This window comes from Camelus bactrianus, chromosome 13, assembly GCF_048773025.1.
Source record: "Camelus bactrianus isolate YW-2024 breed Bactrian camel chromosome 13, ASM4877302v1, whole genome shotgun sequence".
In the NCBI taxonomy this organism is placed as follows: Eukaryota; Metazoa; Chordata; class Mammalia; order Artiodactyla; family Camelidae; genus Camelus; species Camelus bactrianus.
In genome coordinates this window covers 57040994-57063098 of record NC_133551.1, presented here as the reverse complement: position 1 = coordinate 57063098, position 22105 = coordinate 57040994, and the positions used below count along the sequence as shown (strand labels likewise).

The window sequence follows — 22105 nt, the reverse complement described above, 5'->3', positions numbered from 1 at the left end:
ATAGACCTGGGTTCAATGCCGACATCACCATTTGTTTCTATTGGATCTTGAGGGGCTCCCTTAACCCCTGCATCTGTTTCTTTACCTCTAAAATGAAAATGCTAATTCTCACTCCCCAGTAGTTTGATATATCTTAAGTGAGATAATGCACAGTAAGCCCTCAATAAATGTGAACTTTCTATTGAGTATGATTACTGTCCCCAGTGGTATTGTTGCTGTGGTGCTGAGGCCCAGAGATGGGCTGGGAGGTGCTCAGGTTCAGAGCAAGGGGAGCTGGGGCCCGCAGCTGGGACTCTGAGCTCTGTGTCATTCTGTAGGTTTTTTTTCAAACTTTGTATTTCTCAGCTTTTGTTTCTGTGTTACCCTCTTTGTCTGACTTTCCAACTCAGGCTTCCTCTTCCCCCCACCCATTTCCTGTCTCCCCCTTCTCTCTGCAGCTGAGGTGAACACAGCATAGGCTTCCACCTCACAAACCCCAACAATGCTCTGTGGGCTCCCTTCCCCCAACCTGCTAACTTAGTGCAGGCTCAAGGGGTGGAAACACATGTATGTTTTCCTCTGGGTGGGGTCAAGGCCCAGTTCTTGTGCCTAATAGAGGCCACCTAGAGTTCCTCATAACAGTGGTGACCTGTCCCTCAGCCTACGATGGGTGCTACCCTCAGCAGGGTCCCAGGGGAAAGGGAGATTGTTGGCCTACTTGCTGCTTGTGTCAAGGTTCCTGCCTCCTGCCCATAACAGAAAGTGCTGCCAGTCTGCCGCCTGCACCTGGGTGCCTGGACGGGAGTGTTTGTTCTGTCTTCCACCTGTTGCAGGAGGTGGTGCCAGACCCTGTTCCTCTGACAGGGCTGTGGCCTGGCCTCTACCTGGGTTAGAAGGATTGCCCTTCTCTCCAACCATAATTAGTTGGTGCTGTCCTGCTCACTGCCTACATCAGAGGCTCTTACTCTGCCCTCTTAAAGACACAGGGTTGTCCTGCCCGCTCCCTCAAACAGCCTGTCATCGGGCTTTCTGACTGTAAAAGGTGTTCTGTCTGTGAAAGGGATGTTAGCCTACCCTCTGCAAGTAATAAAACTATTATCCTGTGTCCTGAGATGACTTGGCTGGTGTTCAGCTGCCGAGACTGGCAACATTGGTAGCCTGGTATCTGTCTGACTGTAACACGGTGTCTGCTCTCCAACAATTTCACAGGGATGTTGTCCTCTCCTCTGACTCTGTGGTGATGTTACTTCTGCCCTCCGACTGTAATGAAAGGGTCACTCATCTCTCAGACTGTGACTATGGTGGTGGTGCTACTTGCCTTTCACAGAAAGCTGAGTGCTTGTCTGTCTCCTGTTCATTGGAGTTTAAAGGCTGCCCCTTGAATTTCTTGTCCAGGTGCACCCTGGAGAGCAGGAGGAAGGTTCCATCAAATACCCTCCCTTCACCTCCGAGTGCCACCCTCAGGGGGAGGAGGGCCTAGATTGGAGATGTATAGGATCCCCAAGGGCTGAGAGGCCAGGGGCTATAGCAGCAGGAAGCTTTGGGTGCTGGAGGCTTGTGGTTGGGCTGCTGGGGCCCGGTTGGCTGCGGAGCCCTCAGGAGGAGGCAGGAAGTCAGGGTGGGACGTGGGTGCGAGGAGACAGGCGGTGGCTACGACGCTGAGGGGAGCTGAAACTGTGTCTGGGCAGCCAGGCTAGGCCAGGAAGACCATGTGAATGGGGCCAGAGGGCTCCTGTGCTGGGCAGGTAAGAAATACTGGGAACAGGGACCAGGGGCTGCGGTAAGGGCCGAGAGTCTGCCTAGGGGGCCTGAGAGCAGAGGGCTGCAGCTGGGCATGGAGCCAGGCTCCCTGGGTATGCAGCAGCCCATCAGGCTGGGGGGACAGAATAACCTGGCTGGAGGTCAGGTGGGAGCAGGCAGAACATCCAGATTACCTTTTTTCCTGGGTACTTGTTCTCTCTCTTGTCTGCCACACTGCCCGCCATCAGTCCCCATCTCACTGGGAGCATTTTTCTTGGTGATCTGGACTGACAGGTACTGAAAAGGCCTTCAGAAATCCCTAAACCCAGTCCCTCACCCCGTGATGGATCAGCCTCCTGAGGCCCAGACTGGGCAAAGCACTCCCTCCCCACAGTCCCTGGGAGAGGTGATGGCCTGGGGTATGATCCCTCATGGAGCCGGGTGATGGACAACCTTGAGTCAGGGGTCCCAAGTATCCTTCTGGTTGCTGGGGCAGACCCCGGTGACAAGATCTCCTGAGGGACAGGGAGAGAGGAGAAACCCGGAGCATACGGATAGACACGTGAGAAGTGATTTTAGAATCAGTGACCAGCATTGCTTGAGAGAGGGAGGCATCTTCCGTTGGGAACGGATGGACATGTGAGGGGATATTTATCATCTGGGATGGGGCCTCCAGCATGGAAGTATCTGACAGGACTCTGGGAAGTTATGGGGGAGGTTGAGAGAATGATGGGTGAAGGGAAGAGGAAGGGCTATTTTTATCCCGGACAGGGATGCAGTTGGCCCTGGGCAAGGACTTCCATCTGGAAAATTGCCACTCCTGCCCCTGCCTTGTGTCCACAGGATGTCCTCCCCTCTTCCCTTTGCTCCCTCCTGCTCCAGTCCCCCACCCCCCACTGCTGCTGCATGTGTAGGGCCAACATGTTCTGCTGATTCCTGCTTCAAACCCCAGGAAGGTAGAGGCCCAGGGAGGCCGAGTCACCTCCCTGTCCACCCCCTCACTTTCTAGCTCTCGGCCTGCAGTTTACGGGGTAAGTCCCCACCTGAGCCAGACTTTCCAGGTTTCCCCTGCCTCACCATCCACCACTGGAGTTTTTCTTGACACATAGTTTCCACCGAGTCAGCATGTCCCAGCCTTTCTTTTCTCCCCAGCTCCAAGGCCTACAGCCTCTTTCGGGGTCTGGGAAAACATGCTGACTCTCCCCACATGTCAAGAGGGCTCATCCAGACCCTGGATGGGCCTAAGCAGTCTCCTACATCCAACCTGTGCTGATAGATAATTCACTGTCCCTTGCCCTCGGGGCTCAGGGACAGAGGTTCTTCTCAAAAGGAAAAAGTCCCAAGTGATAGGGCAAGAGAACAGGTGAGGGTTCAGAGGACGAGAAAAGGCTTCCTGGAAGAGTCAAGGCAGTTCTGAGAAGGACAAAGGCCTGTTTTGCAGAGTACCTAGGACATGAAACCAAGGTCACTGTCCCTGGGTTCTGTTCCTTGGGTACCATGAGGACAGAGACCCCAACCGCAGAGCAAGACCAAACGCAAGAGAGCCGGGGGGTTTGGTGTAGTGCAAGGGATGTGCGTTTCGGAGTCCGACCAGGCACAATTCCGGTTCTGCCATTTCCTTGAACAAGTGGCTTCACCGCTCTGAACTCCAGTTTACTTATTGGTAAAGAGACAATAGTAAATCCCTCCCTTACAGAGTGCTTGTGGGGAATCAAAGAGAAAATAATGGCTGCAGTGTGCCCTGGATAGTACCTGACACATAGTAGGTGCTTAATGGAGGTTAACACCCCACCTTCTCTTGCAAATTGTGCACCAAGGGGTAGGGGGGCGCTGTCCACACCCAGAATTACTCCTACTCAGCACCTTGGCAGGCCAGTGAGCAGCCCATTCCCTCACACTTGTGGTGTGGCTTTGCAAATGAACTTGTTTCCTGTGTATAGTAGGTGTGAGAATTCTAGGCTGAGCCACAGGATCCACCTTAGACGAGGGTCCCATACACAGCTTCACACACACACACACACACACACACACACACACACACACACACAACGGGCACCCTCCCTCTCTAGCCCAAACAACATTTATATCATCATTGGAAAATGTTTGTGTGCATGTACATTCAGAGGCAGAAGCAGGGACTGCACATACATCACACACTGGATCCTACAAATCCATACACACACCCATGCTGATGGCTTCAAGACCAGGCTCAATTCATTGAAAGCAATGCTGAGGGTAGCTGCGTACGTAGGTAGGATGGGGGCAGGTGGGACAAAGATACCATCCAGGGACTTGGCCTCTACCAACAAAATACAGACTTGCTTTTAAAGTCTCGTAAGTGGCATTTCCGATGTGTGTTTTAAAGAATGCTAGGCCCATGAGGCACCTGGAAAGGAAATGGTTCTGGGGACAAATTAACATGGCCTCAGCTGCAGAGTGTCCCATATTTACTTCGTGATCAACGTTAGCTTATTGAAGCTCTGAGAGTCTCCCCAGAGAAAGTCTCCCTGTTTGATTGTTTCTAACCAGTTCAGTGTTTCCCAGACTTCTGTCATCACAGAATCTTTTCCCCTGTACCCCTGTCCCATGCCTGCACCTCTTGAGACAAGGAGAAGAGTGGAAGGGCAAGCTGTATGGTTGATCTTTCTCAGGTGATTTTATTTCTTGGTGGAGTTTCTGCGTTGGTGGTGGTTTTGTTGTTTTTTTTTTGTTTGTTTTTCAATTACAAAATTAGCATGTGGCTGTTTTTAAAAATTCAAACAGTACTGAGGCATTCAAAGAAATATAAGAGACACAGGAAACTAACACAACATTGTAAATCAACTATATTCAATTTAAAGAAAATTAAACTTTAAAAAGAAAGAAAGAAAGAAAGAAAGAAAAGAAAGAAAATTAAACTTAAAAAAATATAAGAAATGCGGCTTCTTCCAGTCTCACTCTTGAGATATGCTCATTGTGAACAGTTTGGTGTGCATCCTGCCAGATTTTCCTCTGTGTGTGTGGCTGCTGAAAAGCGTATTGGTTAAGAGCCTAGTCTCTTGAGGCAGGTAGAATGGGGTTCGACTTGCCACTCCACAGACTTATTTGTTATGAGGCCTCAGACAAATTGTTTTGCCCCATTTTAGCCTCTGTTTTTGCATCTGTAAAATGGGGCTATTAATAGTACTTACCTCATAGGATTATTATGAGAATTACATGAAGTCATGCAAATAAAGGCTTAGAACAGAGCCTGGCTTAAAAGAATCCCCTATATATACATCTTTAAATGCAAATAGGCTTATACTCTACATTCTGTTCTGTAACTTGCTTGCCATGTTATGTCTGGGACCTATTTCCACATCAATGCATGGAGATCTACCTCATCTTCAATGGTTTTAGCTAAATGTCGTTAACTTGGTTTAATGGGTAATGGTGGTGATTTTGAGATGCTGTTTCCTGGCAAGTATTGCTGTTTTGCGTTGTCAGTGTTGTCGGGAGTCACAGACATTACAGATCAGCAAGTTGAAGACGGGCCTGAATGCCTCCTGTGAAAATGGACTGGCCCGGGAGAGGGGGACCCACCTCTGTCACAGAGGGCAGGGCCAAGTGCACAGGGACCTCTCTGTCAACTCACCTCTGTGTTCCCAGCTCTAGGTCAGAGCCTGACACATAAGGCAGAGCCATTAAATTTTGGTCGATAGGTTGGCTAAGTAAGAAAACTGTGCCTCCTCCAATTCACCAGTAGAGGCCTAAGCCCAAAGCTTGTGTTGCAGTACATTTTCCCAAACATGGGCCGCGCACCATTGATGCAGGTGAGTGATTTTAGGGGGGTAATGAATGAACATTTACAAATGTGAATGTATGTATTATAGTATGTGTTTATTTTAATATATACTGATTTCTATTTATGGCTGGTGGTAACTGGTTTTCCATTTTTGGTAGTTTCCATTTGAGGTAAATATATTAAAGGTGAAAAAGTGGTCTGTGGAAGTGCCAAAAATCAGAAAGGAAATTGAAAATGCTTCGGGCTGGGGTAATGAAATGCCCATGCTAGCCTCAAATAACTATCTTCTCATTTTTCAGGCCTTACTCTGTACCAAGCACCATTTAAAGTACTTTATTATATAAGATCATCTAGATATCACGTATAATGCTTACAGTAATCCTAGATGCAGGTCCTTTTTTTGAAGATAAAGGAACTGAGGGAGGCTCAGAAAGGTGTAATAACCTGCCCAAAGGCCCTCTGCCAGTGAGTGACTAAGAGGCCTTGGGAATGAACTTGGGTCACTGTGACATGGACATGGTGACCTGAAAACTCCCTGCCCTGCAGACTCTCAGAAACTTTAATAAAGTGGTCTGGATTGCCAAACTAGTCCTGATAAAACCCCCTTGATGCAAAATACATACAGAGGTACATGAGGAAGGGGACCCAATAAAAGGAATTACTAGGGATGTACAAGTTCCTAGTTGGAGGATCCTTTACCAAAAATATCATCTTTAGAATGATTGTTCTACAGTCCTTGTTTATGGCAATAATTATCTATTAGAATCAGGTCTAGGTCCAAGCTGCTCCCAGCTTGTGAGAATAAAGCCATCTTGTTTGCATGCAAGGGAAGGCTTATCTTTCTGTTTTGTTTTTGTTTTTTGTTTTTTAAATATTCTTTTTCATTTTTAAAATTTTTAAAAAATTATTTATTTATTTATTTATTTCAGGGAGGAGGTAATTAGGTTCATCTATTTATTTAGTTTTTTGATGGAGGTACTGGGGATTGAACCCAGGACCTCATGTATGCTAAGCATGGGCTCTACCACTTGAGCTATACCCTCCCCCCCCGTTTTGTTTTTGTGAACTCTGTGAACTCACGGGGTTCATTCAAAGGTGGTATTATATCAAAGAGGGAAAACATGAAAAAGGACACATCCTTGTTTTACCCACAAGAAATTATTTACCATGCCTGTCAACCCTGATTATTGAGTACCATGATGAGGGCTGTGTGGGCATCCACAGTCCAGTCTCTTCATTGAACATACGCAGTTTTTTTTTGGTCAGGGAGGTGATTCAGTTTACTTATTTATTTATTTAATGGAGGTACTAGGGGTTGAGCCTAGGACCTGGTGCATGCTAAGTGCGCACTCTACCACTGAGCTATACCCTCCCCCTGAAAATATGCAATTTTGCCAATAACCAAATCTTGGCCAAAGGAAAAAAACCAAGAAAATATTTTAAATTATTCCTGACAGATTTTGCCACAAGGTGGCCCAGAGTACAACAGTGGTCTGCAGTGGAATAGCCTGCCTGCTTTTTTTTTAATTTAGTTTCTTTTTTTTTGCAATTCTTTTGCTTGTTTGTTTGTTTGTTGTTATTGTTTTAGGGGAGGTAATTAGGTTTATTTATTAAGTTATTAGGTTTATTTCTTTTTTTCATTATTTAGAGAATACTTTATTAGTTTCTGTAATCAAACCTATGTAGGTAAGAACTTATATATTCAATACAGTGTGTTACCCCTATACAAATGCAAAAAATTATGTTTAATGCTTCTAGACCAATATGGCTGTTAATTTCTGTACAATGCCAACAAGTAATTACGTTTATTTCTTAGTGGAGGTACTGGGGATTGAACCCAGGACCTCACACTCTACCACTGAGATATACCTTCCCTACCTTGCCTACTTTTAACATAAAGCATTAGCCAGAGAAAACCAGGCAAGAAGCTGGCACACATTTTGGACAGAATGTTTAACAAATGAATAGGTTTACAGTTTAGAGGAGGAAAAGTGTTGGATATTTTTTTTTAAGGGGACAAAACACCTTCTAGGCCCAGCCAGGCAAGATCATGTCTATGGAATCAATAAAAGTGAACAAGTTGGCAAGAATAGAACTCACTGAGATATGATTCCTAAACAACCCTGGGATCAGAAAATCTAGTCCAGAAGCTTCATGCAGCCTGGAAATTTTGATCAATTCTACAGCATGAGCAGGACCACTATGTGTGTTGGGCACTGTGCTAATGGACAAGAAGGGGTAGGAACTGAAATCTAGTCCTCATTCCACTCTCTGTTTGAAACCACAGGGAAGTGGCCCTTTATAACCGGTACAAAGTGCTCTGTGGACCATGGACAGACCTTGAGTTTGACAGAAAACATTACAGACCCTGGTCAGAGGAGATCTGGAACCTACAAAATTCCTTCTATTGACCTTGAATTCCTGAGCTGGGAGAGAATGTCCTGTTTCATTCACCCCAGAATCTGCCCTTGTTGCTGGTCTTAAGAGCCCTGGGGATTCTCTGGATCTGTTCCCCCTTCCTCCCATCCTTTCTTCCTTCCTTCCTTCGTTCCTTCCTTCTGATGAGAAATTTATATTAAGCTTTAATTTTGATTTTCTTTTTGCTGACCTCATTTTTTAACTTGGTTTGATCATTTTGGCTACCCAGCAATCTTTGTCAAACTAAGACTAAGATGGGACCCACATTTTGTATAAATAAATACATGCATATAAGACAACACAATTATATAGGGACAGGCACAAATTATACATACCCTGTTCTGTTATACATCCATCTGCACACACAGACTCTTACACACCCATGGGCGTGAACACATAAGCACAATGCTCGCTGATTCATAGACCTCCATATGCACGGACACTTGTATTCACCAGTCCAGTAAATGTATACTCACAAACACACATTCTAGGTAGAGGGAGAACTGTTTTAGAGAAAAAGGCCTTTCTTAACCGCACAATGATCAAACCTCCTTCCTGGTCTATTTTTCTCCATGAACTCTCAGGATTCCCTACCCTCTTTAGACTTTCCAGGAAGTGAACAATAGAGGAGAGTACCTTGATAAAGGAGGTAGAAGCCTGGTTTGAGTTTCACCTCTGCCAAGGCCCCTCATGTGCTATGGGGAAAATCACTCAACTTCTCTGATCCAACAGTTTCTCTATTTTTAAAGCGAGGCTGGTGAATTACACTAGTGCTTCTAAACTCTTCCCTCCAGAGACTCCTTCGCCTTTCCCTTGTTGAACTTCCTCCCCTCCCACCATGGGTCTCATGATTTTGAAGTTTTTGCTTATTAAACTACCTCACATAGGTACTAATTTTCTTGTTTTCTAGTTCACATTTTAATCAGAGACTTAACTAAGTATGCATTGAAGAAACAGTAATCCAAGTTGTCAAACTAAGGAACAAATCATAGTACCATTTCCCTTCAGATTTTTAAAATATTGAAATAAACTGCAGGCCTTCAACATTATCCTGGGGCCTCATAGGAGCATGTAGCTCCCAGTGGCTGGAAGCCACTCACCAAAATAACCTCTGGGGTCCTGGGGTCTTCTGATTGCTGCCCGGCCCTATACTCTAAAGCTCACACTTTTGGGAGGGGGCAGGGCCTTCTATCTGCAGCTGGAAGACTCTAGGAGCACAAAACAAGTCACAGAGGAAACACTAGGGGTCACATACCCAGCAGAGTTACCAAGTTCTTTTCAGATTAATTTAACACAGCTTGACTTTTTCTCACTCCTGGTCCCTGTCTCCCCCCACACCCCTGCCCGGGTGTGGGGAGGTAATTAGATTTATTTATTTATTCTTGGATGAGGTACTGGGGATTGAACCCAAGACCTCATGCATGCAAGCATGTGCTCTACCACTTCGAGCTATACCTTCCCCCTTGAATTATTATTTTTTTTAGAGTCCACATATAAGTGATAGCATATACTAATTTATCTTTCTCTGTCCAGCTTATTTCACTTAGTATGATAATTCCTAGGTCCATCCATGTTGCTGCAAATGGCAATATTTCATTCTTTTTTATCTGGCCCCAGTCTTTAAGGACATCAGATTCCTTCTGGGAGGCCCAGATTCATGCAGGATATAGGTCCTGCCTGTATGCTCTCCCGGACCCTGACCCAAGGCCTTGTGGCTCCTTTTTCCTTCCCATGTGACCCTACTGTGGACTAGGAACCAGCTTCCAACCCTATGATCTTCAGCCTAGATTCCTACTGCCCCTTCTACCGGCCTCTCCTTACTGCTGCACCCCTGTCCATCCTCTTTTCTCACCTCGAAACTTTTCTCATCTTTCTCTTAGTCTTTTCCAAAGCCTCCAAGAATGTCAAGCCTAGAAGGGACCTTACTGATCTAAGCTGACATCTCATCCCATGTTGGTGTTCTCTGTGTAATATAACCAACCTGTGGTTTTCCAAGGCCTATTTGAGTATCACAAACAACAGAATGCTCATGGCCTTATCAGACAGCTTAGCTCATCTTAGGCTAGTTCCAGGTTGTTATCAGTTTTTTTCTGGAGGCTTCTGCTGCTAATCAGTTCCTGGCCATAGTAAAATTAGCAATCAAAAAAATCAATAGCCATATGCAGCCACAGATGGGTGGGACTCTGGCTGAACAGGATTTCTCAAATGTGTCCCCGCGATGCTCCAGGATTTCTAACAGTAGAAGGAGAGTAAATGGATACCCTTTTCCTTGAAAGGCTCTTGATTTGGCTTAAAATTCCTTGTACATTTTGTATTTTTCTCTATTTGTAATAGATCTATGTTTGTTTAACTCTGTGACTAAGTTTTGGGAAGGTGCATGCTTTGGGAAGGTGCACACCCGTGACTTCCAGTACCCATGAAAGGTTGTAAGTATCTCAGTTTAAGAAACATGAGTTTAAAGCAAAGAGGATTATGGACCAGTCCCATTCTCCCACCTTCCAAAGGAAGGGTTGGTAGGGCAGACTGGGCAGTGATGGAAGACTTTCTAAGCTCAAAACTAAGCTAAAATTTATCTAAGCTTCTGAGAAAAGGGTGATGGTCCCCAACTGACAGAGAAGGTAAAGTGAGGCTTGGGTAGAATGATTTCAGCAAAGTGACACAATAAATATCAGAACCAGAATTTGAACATAGATCTCTCTGATTCTGGGGCCTGTGCTTGAATCTTCTTCTTCTTCTTTTTTAATTGAAATATAATTGACATATTTCTTTAAAAGTTGCTAACCAAAAAACCACCACTGCTCCCCACTTCCACTTGGTCCCAGCATGGATTAACAACTCTAGCTTTGTTCGGCCCCAAATTGTGTGAATTTAAGCAGGCCTTTTCTGCCCTGGCCCCGGTTTGCTCATCTAAAATCAGAGGTTAGACTTGGTGGTTTCTAAGACATTTTGCAGGTGGAGAATCTGTGCTTTAACCCTCTGCATACTAGTCAACAATTATTAACAAGAATAGTTCTGGGTGCTGGGACATTTAGGAAAATAAAACACAGCTTCTGCTCTTGATGAATCCCCCATCTCATTAAGGGGGTAGGAGATGCAGTGGGACTGACACATCAGTTAGTCTAATCATGGCACTCAGTGTCTAAGTTGATGATCGTGGGCTGAGTGGAACATTGTAAGAGCAAAGAGCACTGGGAAGCCTTCATCGGACAGGTGATATTTGAGCTGAGCCTTGAGTTCAACAGGTGGACAAAAGTATTCCAGGGCAGGGGAACCACATGCAAAGGAATGCTGTAAGGAAAGTGTGAAGTTTTGAGAAGTAGCTCAGAACACAGGCTGTGTGAATGTGTGGGTAGGGATGCTTGTTTGTCTGTCTGTGTGTGTGTAACAGAATAGACAGAGGAGGTGGATTTGATATTGATATGAAAGGATCTTGAATGCATGGTAAATTAAACTTTATCTGAGGACTAGTGCTTTCCAAGCAGTTCTGAGGAGCAGCCCCGGGAAGGAGGTGCTGCAGGGACTCCTAGGAGCTTCAGGCAGAACAGCTCCACTTTTACCTGCTTCATCTATGGGGTTCTGCTTGATTTCATCTGACAAAAAGTTTCCACTGCTCAAGCAAGCAAACAAATAAAAAAGATATGACCAATAGGGCTGCTGAAGGGTTTTCTGCTGGGAAGCAGCAGAAAGAAGCTTCTGAAGGAGACTCTGTGTGTGGGAGACTGGGGGAGCAGAGGCCCGATGGCTGACATTCAGGAGCAGGAGTCTTATTTACCTTCCTTGGCTGGAGAGGGGAATTATAGTTAGGAGGTGAGGCGCACACACCCTTCTGGTAGGGGAGGATCAAAACTTAGGTCTCCCCTAGGGCTTGGCGAAGTGTATGTGATCTCTAGTAGGTAGTCCCCCAACTTGGGGGATGGGCAGAGAGAGAGGGAGGGGGGAGAGGCAGGAAGTGGGCTTCTAGATTAACAAAGGTGCCTGTGGCGGTTTGCCCAGCCCAGGTGGGAGGGCGGGGCCTAGGGCTCAAAGAGGGGCCATGTGTGACTTTACTGGGAGCTAGGACCACATTTCAGATTTCTGTGGCTGGTGATTGTGGGCTGGGGGCCTGGCCACCTCAGGCACTTGCGGAAATTCCCAGGGCTAGGCCCTAGCATGTCTGATGTTGGGGAAGTAGCTCTTGGGGAGTCCTTTCAGCCCCCTCTCCACTCTCCCAGGGACCATGGGCTGTAGCTGCAGCTCAAACCCTGAAGATGATTGGATGGAAAACATCGATGTATGTGAGAACTGCCATTACCCAATAGTCCCACTGGATGTCAAGGCCACGGTAAGAGGCAAGACAGGGGGCTTGGTGAGGGAGTTGGGTGGTGTGTACAACCCAGAAGAAAGAAATGGACCAACACTACAGGTCCTTGAAATAACAACGAGGCCCCCTCCTCTGCAATACAGAATGGAAAGAAGCCCAGAGAGGGGAAGGGAGTCTCCTAATGTCACACAGCAATCGGCTAGCAAATTCAGTGATAAGATGCGGCCAAGCTCAAGTGAAGGAGAGCAGGGTAGTGGGGAGGGGAGATAGGGTCTGACACAGACTCCTGCTCTCTGTCTCTGCTCATCCCCCTCTCTCCCCTACAGCTGCCCATCCGGAATGGCTCTGAAGTGCGGGATCCACTGGTCACTTATGAAGGCTCCAACCCTCCAGCCTCTCCACTGCAAGGTGACTTCAACCACCAAGGCCCCAAAGATAAGGACCCTTGGCTGTGGGCCTTCATCTCCTCCCCACCTACCCTCCACCTGTCCTTCCATCCCCTTAGTCTTTTCCTCTGCCCTGTTTAACTCATGAACTCATACTCCCAGCCTATTTCAGAGTAGTTCTCCCTGACGCTCCCTGTTTTTACAGACAACCTGGTTATCGCCCTGCACAGCTATGAGCCTTCTCACGATGGAGACCTGGGCTTCGAGAAGGGTGAACAGCTACGTATCCTGGAGCAGTGAGTGCCCCGGTCGCGCCACCCATCCTTGCCCAGTGGTAGAGTGTGAGGGAGCGGGGATTCCGGGTACCGCAGCCCTCCTGCGGCCCTTGATCTGGCTTGCAGTGGATGCTCTTGAGACAAAATGGGAGGCTCCGGAGTGCTAAGCTGCAGGGTGGGGTGGCATGGCCTAACTGGGGGTCCCGAGGGAGGGTTTCCTGCTTAGTCCAAGACAGAGCAGACCACGCTAACTGCCGCTGTCGCGCAGGAACGGCGAGTGGTGGAAGGCGCAGTCCCTGACCACAGGCCAGGAAGGTTTCATCCCCTTCAACTTCGTGGCCAAAGCAAACAGCCTGGAGCCCGAACCGTGAGTAGGGACTCGTCGAAGAGATGGGTGGGAGTAGATCCAGGGACCCTGGAGCAAAGGAGAGGTGGTGGTGAAGGCTTGAGGGTGATGGAGGAAGAACGGACCAACAAATGAAAGAAGCCTTCGCTTCTGCCTTGCGCAGATGGTTCTTCAAAAACCTGAGCCGCAAGGACGCGGAGAGGCAGCTCCTGGCGCCCGGGAACACGCACGGTTCCTTCCTGGTCCGGGAGAGCGAGAGCACCGCGGGTGAGCCGCTAGGCGGGGCCTCGAGGGCGGGGCCATGGGCGGGGCCGCGGGCTGGGGCTGCTGCTCCCAGAGGTCCTGGTGCTGAGAGCCCGATGCGGGTTGGGGTGGCGCGTGAGGGGAGGTGCGACTCGCTGGAGGCCACCCCTCCCCCTCTGTTGTGTTCCTTCATCCTTTCTTCCATTCAGGGTCGTTTTCATTGTCTGTCCGGGACTTCGACCAGAACCAGGGAGAAGTGGTGAAACATTACAAGATCCGTAACCTGGACAAAGGCGGCTTCTACATCTCCCCTCGCATCACTTTTCCTGGCTTGCATGAACTGGTCCGCCATTACACAAGTGAGCCCAGCAGGACTCCCTCAGACGTGCGCCTGAGGCTCCTTCACCTGTGCCCTATCAGCCTGCCTCCCCTAAGTCCCTCTCAGGGGTAACCTCCACCCGTCTCCTTCATTCCCCCTGTAAAGGGTGAGGTGCGGTACCCTAGAGCCCTAGAGGTCAGGTGACAGCCCCCCACATCCTCTGCCAGTACACTTCCTCAGGTGCGGACCGGGTGGGGACCCCGAGTCCCGCGATATTGGGAGCCCTACCCTTCTCCCTTGTCCTCACAGATTCTTCGGACGGGTTGTGCACGCGGTTGAGCCGCCCCTGCCAGACCCAGAAGCCCCAGAAGCCCTGGTGGGAGGACGAGTGGGAGGTTCCCAGGGAGACGCTGAAGCTGGTGGAGCGGCTGGGGGCTGGCCAGTTCGGGGAGGTGTGGATGGGTGAGTGAGGCCTTCCAGGACTGCGGAGAAGGGGGGAGGGGAGGAGTCTACTGAGGTCGTGAGAGTCCTACGACAGTGTCCTGTTTCAGGGCAGCTGCCTGGCTCTGGGTGCATGGGCTCCGACTGACTTCCTCCAACACCTTCTTGCCTCAGGGTACTACAACGGGCACACGAAGGTGGCAGTGAAGAGCCTGAAGCAGGGCAGCATGTCCCCCGATGCCTTCCTGGCCGAGGCCAATCTCATGAAGCAGCTGCAGCACCAGCGACTGGTTCGGCTCTACGCTGTGGTCACCCAGGAGCCCATCTACATCATCACGGAATACATGGAGAATGGTGGGCGGCGCCGCCATGGGTGGCCCCAGGGAGGGGCGCTGTGGTCTCCTCTGCTCCTATTAGCGGGTGAAGATATGCAGGGCTCAGCCCTGAGGTTTTCTAGAGGAATTTTCCTGAGCCCCTAAAGATTAACCTCCAGGGGCGACAAGAGGGTATTTGAAGAGGGTGTGTCATTAAAGCCCCCTCTGGGAGCCCAGCCTGAGGTGGCAGGCTGTAGAAGAGCATTCACCCACACCCCCCAGTCTTCCTTGACCTGCAGCCCTGTTTGCCTTCTTCAAAGCCCTACCTTGATTTAAGGATGCTTGATCTCAGGAGATGAGTATGTCCCTAACCCCATTTCTCTCCCTTCTGCTTCTGAGCCTTAGGAGGGCAGATCTGTTCCAAAGTCCTCCTTTTCAGTTCTGGGTGGGCCTCCCCCTCCCTTGGTCCAATGTTGGACAGAGTGAGAGCCCCAGGAAGGTAAATAGGAATTTCTAGGTCCAGCTTTGCCCCTGATTTGCTGTGTGACACAGGCCAAGTCCCTGTCCCACCTCTTATGTGCAGTTTCCCCAAGTATAACAGCAGAAATCTAAATGGGCTTATCCAGAAATAAGAGTAGTCATTAAGGACTCCAGAGTCTGATTGCCTGGGTTGGAACCCTGGCTTCAGGATTGTGTGGCCTTGGGCTGATCACTTCACTTCTCTCTGCCATGGTTTCCTCATCTGTAAAATGGTGATAATAATGCAATAGTAACTTTCTTGTAGGGTCTTTGTGGGGATGAAAGTTAATGCATATAAAGCAGAGCAGTGGCTGCCATATAGTAACTGCCCAGTAAGTTTTTTGTTATCTGGTTCTGATTCTTTGGGAGTATAAGATCTGTCTACCTTTTAGGAAGGGAAAAAAGCTGTTAATTGGCTAATGGATTCTGGAAATGAAAAATAGGTTTTATCCTGCGGGCTGCTTTCATTTGGTAGTTGCTTGAAGTTCTGTGTTGAGAAGGATTCTGAGGTTCACTGAAAGTGAGTGCTGGGATTGATTAGCAACATCTGCCATGGACACAATGGAGGAATGGCGGCATATGTCCACATTTGCTGCCTCTGGGTGAGGTCTTTGTCTTTAGTGACTAATTCAGCACTCATAGAGGGGACACTCAGGTTGTTGTCATCTTCACACAGGGTTTTAATCTCTTGAGAAGAGCCAGTGATCACTAGCTCTGTTCCAGCCACTCCCATCCTTGGTCTTCTCCTAGTCACCCTCTGCTACCAGAGACGTAGTCTCTTAGGCCCCCAGGCCTCTTTCCATACTCTGTTTGGTATATTCAGCACACATTTATTGCTGCTTACTGTGGGCTAGAAACACTGATGGATAAAACAAGGCTCCTGCTATCAGGGAAACCTTATTTTAGTTATGTACACTAGGAAAACCAGAGTCTGGGCAAGTTCCAGCATGCTGTGGGGAAGGCAGATGATGATGCAATTTATTATGCCTGGTAGGATCTAGAGAGGCTTTCTAGAGGACAAGTCTAGCTGGGCCATGTATGAAAAGTAGAATTTTTAGGCGAGATGGGATGAAGAGACTTTGGAGTGAGAACCCAGTGGTTTATGTGAAAAATCTCAACATTGTCTAGGGTGAGTAGAGTGAAAGGGGCAGGAGTTGAGGAAAGAGAAGAAGCTACAAATATGGGACTTGCAGGGCTTTGTATGCCTGGCTGAGGAGTTTACGCTCTATCCCATTGGTGACAAGAAGCTTGCAGACCCATCTAAGAGTGCAGCATCCTAGTCCCTGGGATGTTCACACATCCTGGGTATCCTCACTCTGAACACACATTCCTTCATTTGTAGCTCTTACTCTTTCTTTCCACATGTGAGACACTGCTTCTAGACCCCCAGTCAGAGGAAAAGGGTCTGGGAGCTTTCTCCTGGGGCATCTTGGGTCAGCAACTCTTGCTTCTGCCCACAGGAAGCCTGGTGGATTTTCTCAAGACCCCCACAGGCATCAAGCTGACCATCAACAAACTCTTGGACATGGCAGCCCAAGTAAGGAGACCTGGGAGAGGCTGGTGGTGGGCGCAGGGCAGTGGGATAAGGATGTTGGCCCAGGATTGCTGACCTGTACCCGGCCTGCAGATTGCAGAGGGCATGGCATTCATTGAAGAGCGAAATTACATCCACCGTGACTTGAGGGCAGCCAACATCCTGGTGTCAGATACCTTGAGCTGCAAGATCGCAGATTTTGGCCTAGCACGTCTGATTGAGGACAATGAGTACACAGCCCGAGAGGGTAGGTGTGGGATATGAGGGAAGTCTGGGGTCTACAGGGTCTGGCCAAGCAGACCCCAGTGACCTCACTCTGCCTCCCTCCAGGGGCCAAGTTTCCCATTAAGTGGACAGCACCAGAGGCCATTAACTACGGGACATTCACCATCAAGTCGGACGTGTGGTCTTTCGGGATCCTGCTGACAGAGATTGTCACTCATGGCCGCATCCCTTACCCAGGTCAGGGTCAAGGGCAGTAACTGAAGGGGTTGATGGGGAAGGGCAGCAAATCCATCTTTCCACTCACTTTTTCCCAGCCTGGGAATCTGAAACTTTCTAGCTGCTTCTCCTCCATCCCTCAGGGGTGTCACTCCTATATCCCCCAGGGCTGGCTTCCATCTCCCTCTTCAGATCTCTCTTCCTTCAATAATCCCAGCTCTCTTCTTTAGTTCTGACACAGGCAGCCTAGTATGTAGAAGAGGATCTGGCCTGGGAGGCAAGAGACCTGCTTTTTGTTACCAGATCTGCCACTGATGCTTTCTGTTTGGCTTTGATCAGATCATTCCTTGTTTTCCCAGCTATAAAATGTGGGGTTAGAACAGTACCTGATCCATACTAAGCACTCAAGAGTGTTAGGTTATATTATTAATCATTTTGGGCAAGTGACTTTGGGCAGATGACATCACCTCTCTGAGCCTCAGTTTCATGATATGAAAAACAAGACTATTTGGAAGAGAGCTTGATTCAGATACTCACTAAACACTGACTTCCCTCCCCTCTGAAGCTTTCTGTGCAAAGAGCGAGAGAGACATGTAAACAACTAATTCTCACCCTCTCCCACCCCTCCCTCTAACTCCTGGATAAAGTCCTTTACCTCTGAATTCAGGCAAGACAGGATTGGAATTTTTTTGGAAGGACCTTACTTGGAAATTCTGGGGAAAGGAAATGGAACACAAAGACAGGGTAGGGAGGTTATGGAGCACAGTGGTGGGACTGGCAGAAGCTTCCCATGTCGCCAGCGCAGTGTGCACAGAACTTTGCTCCTAGAAAGGTAAAGTCACCTGAATCAGGTGAGAGTCTGCAGGACCTTGCTGCCCTGGACTTGCCCCATCACAGAGTCCAGGGGCAGCGCTGGGGCTAGACCCACATTCCAGTCATCCTGCAAAGGGCTGTCACTGCTCCCTTAGATAATTTTTGTATTGAAGGAAAAAGGCAGAGAAAGTATGATGATAAATGGCAACTGACACATGGCTTCAGGGTCAGGGAGGCTACGGGGAGTAATGGGGACCTGGCTGAACTTGCATCTGCTCCAGCAGATGGTTGCTATTAAGACACGGGGGCCCAAAATACAGATCTTTGTCTTTTCAAGAGAAGCCAAAACACGGAGTTTTAGGACAGTTTGCCCATTTCCAAATATTGATGATGATTCAGATTATTTAAAAACACTATAGGGGCCAAACCAAAGTATGTCTGTGGGCTATATTTAGGCTGGGTGTAGCCAGTGGGTTTGTACCCTTGACTGTAGCCATGAGTGTTGTCCCCTAGCCTATCATCTTTCGGTGTCCTGGTTTTGACGTGAGGGATGCATAGTTAGAGGCCCCCCCAGGCGCAAAGCCTGGGGAGGAAAGATCTCTCCAGTCTGGTGCTTTATAGGAGCAAAACTCCTGTTTTGCTGGGACCCTCTAAGGGTCAGGCTCTGGGACTGCCTGTCACAGTCTCCTGAGAGGAGACTGAAAGAGAAACCAGAGGCCACATGGGTAATTCAGAAACAGGGAGCTTTATTTCTGCTGTGATCCTGCAGTTCTACAGAGCAGCTCCTCTTGGGGTTCACATGCAAGGAGCCTACCAAGGGGCCAGCACAAAGGGAGGGAACTGGCCCAAAGATGGCTTCATCTGGGTCATGGAGGGGCCTAGTGGACCTTCTCTGCCCCATGTAGAATCTGCCTTGGTAGAGCCCAGTGTCCATTTGGCTTCCTGATGCAGCATCTCATATGCCTTTTCCCAAAGCTGGAGAGGCCTCCCCACTGTCCTGGCCATGGGGCCCCCATCCCACCCTGGGCCCTGACCACCCCATCCTTCCCCACCAAACCATGATAATCACAAGTACTCTTTATGCAGCATCTCCTCTGCAGGTACTATACTCAGTGCTATGTATGCACTGTCTCATTCAATCTTCATAACAACTCTATGAGGTAGGAGGTACTATTGTCCCATTTTCCAGATGAGGAACCTGAGGCTCAGAGAGGTATGGTGGCTCACTCAAGGTCTCACAGCCACACGTGTGTGTTATTGAGTGTTTAAGTCACAGCAGACACTGCAGGTGGGCACAACTGACCTTTAGCAGGTACTGCTGGTATGCCCTTACCGTTGATGAAGACCAAGGTCCCTTTGGATTGGTGCTCACATCATACCAGTTGTTAAATATTTTGAACATCACCCCCTGCCTGTGGGCTTCCAAAGCCTGGAGCCTTGATGTCAGTTCTCCCATCAACCTCTAGGGATGACCAATCCTGAGGTGATTCAGAACCTGGAGCGAGGCTACCGCATGGTACAACCTGACAACTGTCCAGAGGAGTTGTACCACCTCATGATGCTGTGCTGGAAGGAACGCCCGGAGGATCGGCCCACTTTTGACTACCTGCGCAGCGTGCTGGAGGACTTCTTCACGGCCACGGAGGGCCAGTACCAGCCCCAGCCCTGAGAGGCCTGGCTGGCTGGGGCTTGGAGCCCTCCCCCCATCTTGCCAACCGGGCTGGGGGAGATGCAGTTTTTGTGTCACACCCATGTGCCCTATGCACATATGGACTCTGTGTGTGAATGCCACCTATGTGCAACACATACACTTCTTGTGCCCTATTCATGGGTTCTGTGTGGGCTCTGCACATGTGCTTGTACATGTGTGGCCTGTGTATGTATGTCTTGGACATTTGTTCAAGCTGTCCCTTTCTGGGTCCCCCTATTTCCAAGACCACCAAAGAGAGGAGAGAGGCCCGTGATTGACACCAGGTTCTCCTGCCCCCTTTTCCTTTCTCCTGATCCTCAAGGAGCTCCTTGAGGGCTGGGACCTTGTCTAATACCTCTGTGTGCTCCTCTTTGGTGCCTGGCACACATCAGGAGCTCAATAAATGTCTGTGTTGGTGAAGATTGTATCTTTCTTCTCCCCACTCCCATCTCCTCTTCCTTGGGAGTGGGGAGTGGGCATTCAGAAGATGGAAACTATGATGCCCTGAATTGGGGTGAAAGGTGGGATGAAGGAACATCTGAACTTTTTCCAGTCCTGCTGATGTTGGGGGCCAAGAGGAGGTCCCTATACTTTGCTGTATGGGTTCTTTGAACCTCTTCAAAATCCTGCCCTAAAGGATTATGGGTAATCCCTACCCAGACCCTTTTAGAGAGTAGATGTGTCCTGTGACTATCACCCCTCCTCCATTATCTAAGGGCAACAGCATTTTTTACAGCTACTGATTCAAGGGCTCAGATATGTTCTGATTCACCTTCAAGATATTTTTAAACATTGAAATAATTCACTCAGTTAACAAATATTTATTGAACATCTAATGTGTGCCAGACACAATTCTGGGCTCCTAGGATATGCAGTAGATAAGCAAGATCTCTAATGGAATTTACATGCTTTAAGGGAAGATAGACAATAAACATCATGAAGAAGTAAATGATACAGGATGCTACAAAGTGAGAGTGCTCAGGGGAAAACAGCAGGGTAAGGGGAGTTAGGAATGGCGTGTTTAGGGGAGGTTTGTTTAAAGAGGGTGGTCTGGGAAGGCTTCACTGAGGTGACTTGAAGACTTGATAGGACTCAGAGGTGAGGGGTGAGCCATATGGTATTGGGGGCTGGGAGGAGCAGTCAGGCAGAGGGAACAGCCTGAGGCAGAAGCTTGCTGGCAGGCTCAGAAAGGTACTGTTGTCCTAAGGGAGGGGAATATGGGGCTTGGGGCCTTGTGGCCTTTGCAGGTGCCATTTTGAGGAGACATTGCAGGGATTTGTGCTGAGCCATGACATGATCTGACTTATATTTTAAAAGGATGGCACTTACTGCTGTCTTGAAAATATACTGAGTTAGCAATTTATAAAACTAGGGAGGTTTTTGTATAAAATTCCAGATTTCTGTCTTCTCTTGAAAATAATAGGAAGATTTGGCTCCTTTGGACTTACCTATCCTCATGGAGCTGAGCAGTGGCCATTCCCTTCAGGAGGCATGAACTCTCCCTTTGCCAGAGTCCTCTTCACACCCCGTTGCTTCCAGACAATGAACTTGAGAGTCAGTGGCTATTTTTCATCATGGTCGAGCTGTTGTTCTTATAATAAAGAGGAAAATGAAATAGTTTTTTGCACCCATATTTCCATTAAAAAGTGAGAAAATTAAAGATACCTGAAGATGGCAGTGTATTTGAAGAAAGATGGGGGAAGGACATATTTCTTTATGAAAGTGAAAAAGAATCTGATTTAAAAAAATAAGCAAATTGTCCCAAAGCAAACTAACATAAATAATGTAAATATAAATCCACTCAAACCACCTGTGCCTGACCTCTGTACACACTGAGTTTGTGCATTTTATAAAATGCTGCCACACCCATGACCTCATCTGATCCCCACCCTCCTCTGGATACTGCTGCAGACAGAGTTGGTGAACTCCATTTTACAAAGAGGGAAATGGAGGCCCAGAAAGTTTCTTAGTTAGGAAGCAGCAGCACAGAACTGCGAATAGGGTTTATTCCATGGTGCTTTGCTGTTTCTGTAATAGAACTGCCCAGTCTTAGATCTCCTGTTACCTTTATAATTAATGGTCCAAATGCAGTTCCCAAATGAGGAACTCAAGTGACCAAGGAATCTTCAAACTGGAAAGAGGCATAACAACATATCTTATTGACTATAAGACCAGGGCACATAGTAAGTGCTCACTAAATATTAATATTATTGTAGCTGTGGTTTTGTTTTTTTTTTTTTCATTTTTTGTTGTAGTTGTTTTAATAGCCCATCACAGTGCATTTTAAGTCTTTAGCTTTCAATAATGATTAGTTGATGACTGATTGATCCAGTATAGTGTTTTTCTCAAGGGTAGGGTGGGGAGGTAATTTTACACTCCCTCCTACCCCTCAGCCATTGCCCTGGAAACATTTTGCGGTGCCTGAGGACATACCAGGGGGTGTGCGGGGTGTTGGGGGTGGGGAAGGTTGTGCTACTGGCATCTAATGAGTAGAGGTCAAGGACGCTGCTAAAGTGCCTACAGTGCACAGGGGAAGGACAATCCCCTTAGTACTCCTAGGTGACTGCATCAAGTAGGCTTTGGA

The 22105-nt window shown here is 48.1% G+C and overlaps 1 protein-coding gene across 3 annotated transcripts; it reads left to right on the top strand.

The window, feature by feature from the left end:
- Window positions 1–1566: 1566 nt before the first annotated feature.
- LCK (LCK proto-oncogene, Src family tyrosine kinase) lies at window positions 1567–19941 on the top strand. 3 transcript variants are annotated; one of them, XM_010952163.3, is made up of 13 exons: window positions 1567–1724; window positions 12112–12221; window positions 12527–12608; window positions 12792–12882; window positions 13130–13228; window positions 13371–13474; window positions 13660–13809; window positions 14079–14231; window positions 14385–14564; window positions 16504–16580; window positions 16671–16824; window positions 16908–17039; window positions 19298–19941. In XM_010952163.3, the coding sequence occupies exons 2-13, from the start codon at window positions 12117–12119 to the stop codon at window positions 19498–19500; spliced, it is 1530 nt and encodes a 509-aa protein (XP_010950465.1). In that variant the 5' UTR covers window positions 1567–1724; window positions 12112–12116; the 3' UTR covers window positions 19501–19941. The 3 variants fall into 3 exon arrangements, with proteins under 3 accessions (XP_010950465.1, XP_045370598.1, XP_074233046.1); XM_045514642.2 differs by lacking the exon at window positions 14079–14231; XM_074376945.1 differs by lacking the exon at window positions 1567–1724 and having other exon boundaries at window positions 6690–12221.
- The last annotated feature ends 2164 nt before the right edge of the window (window positions 19942–22105 follow it).

Excerpts from the sequence above, each read along its gene's own strand:
- LCK (XM_010952163.3), top strand. The coding sequence starts at position 12,117 with ATGGGCTGTAGCTGCAGCTCAAACCCTGAAGATGATTGGATGGAAAAC. Across the intron at positions 12,222-12,526 it reads CACTGGATGTCAAGGCCACG|CTGCCCATCCGGAATGGCTC; the intron begins GTAAGAGGCAAG and ends TCTCCCCTACAG. Across the intron at positions 12,883-13,129 it reads CAGCTACGTATCCTGGAGCA|GAACGGCGAGTGGTGGAAGG; the intron begins GTGAGTGCCCCG and ends GCTGTCGCGCAG.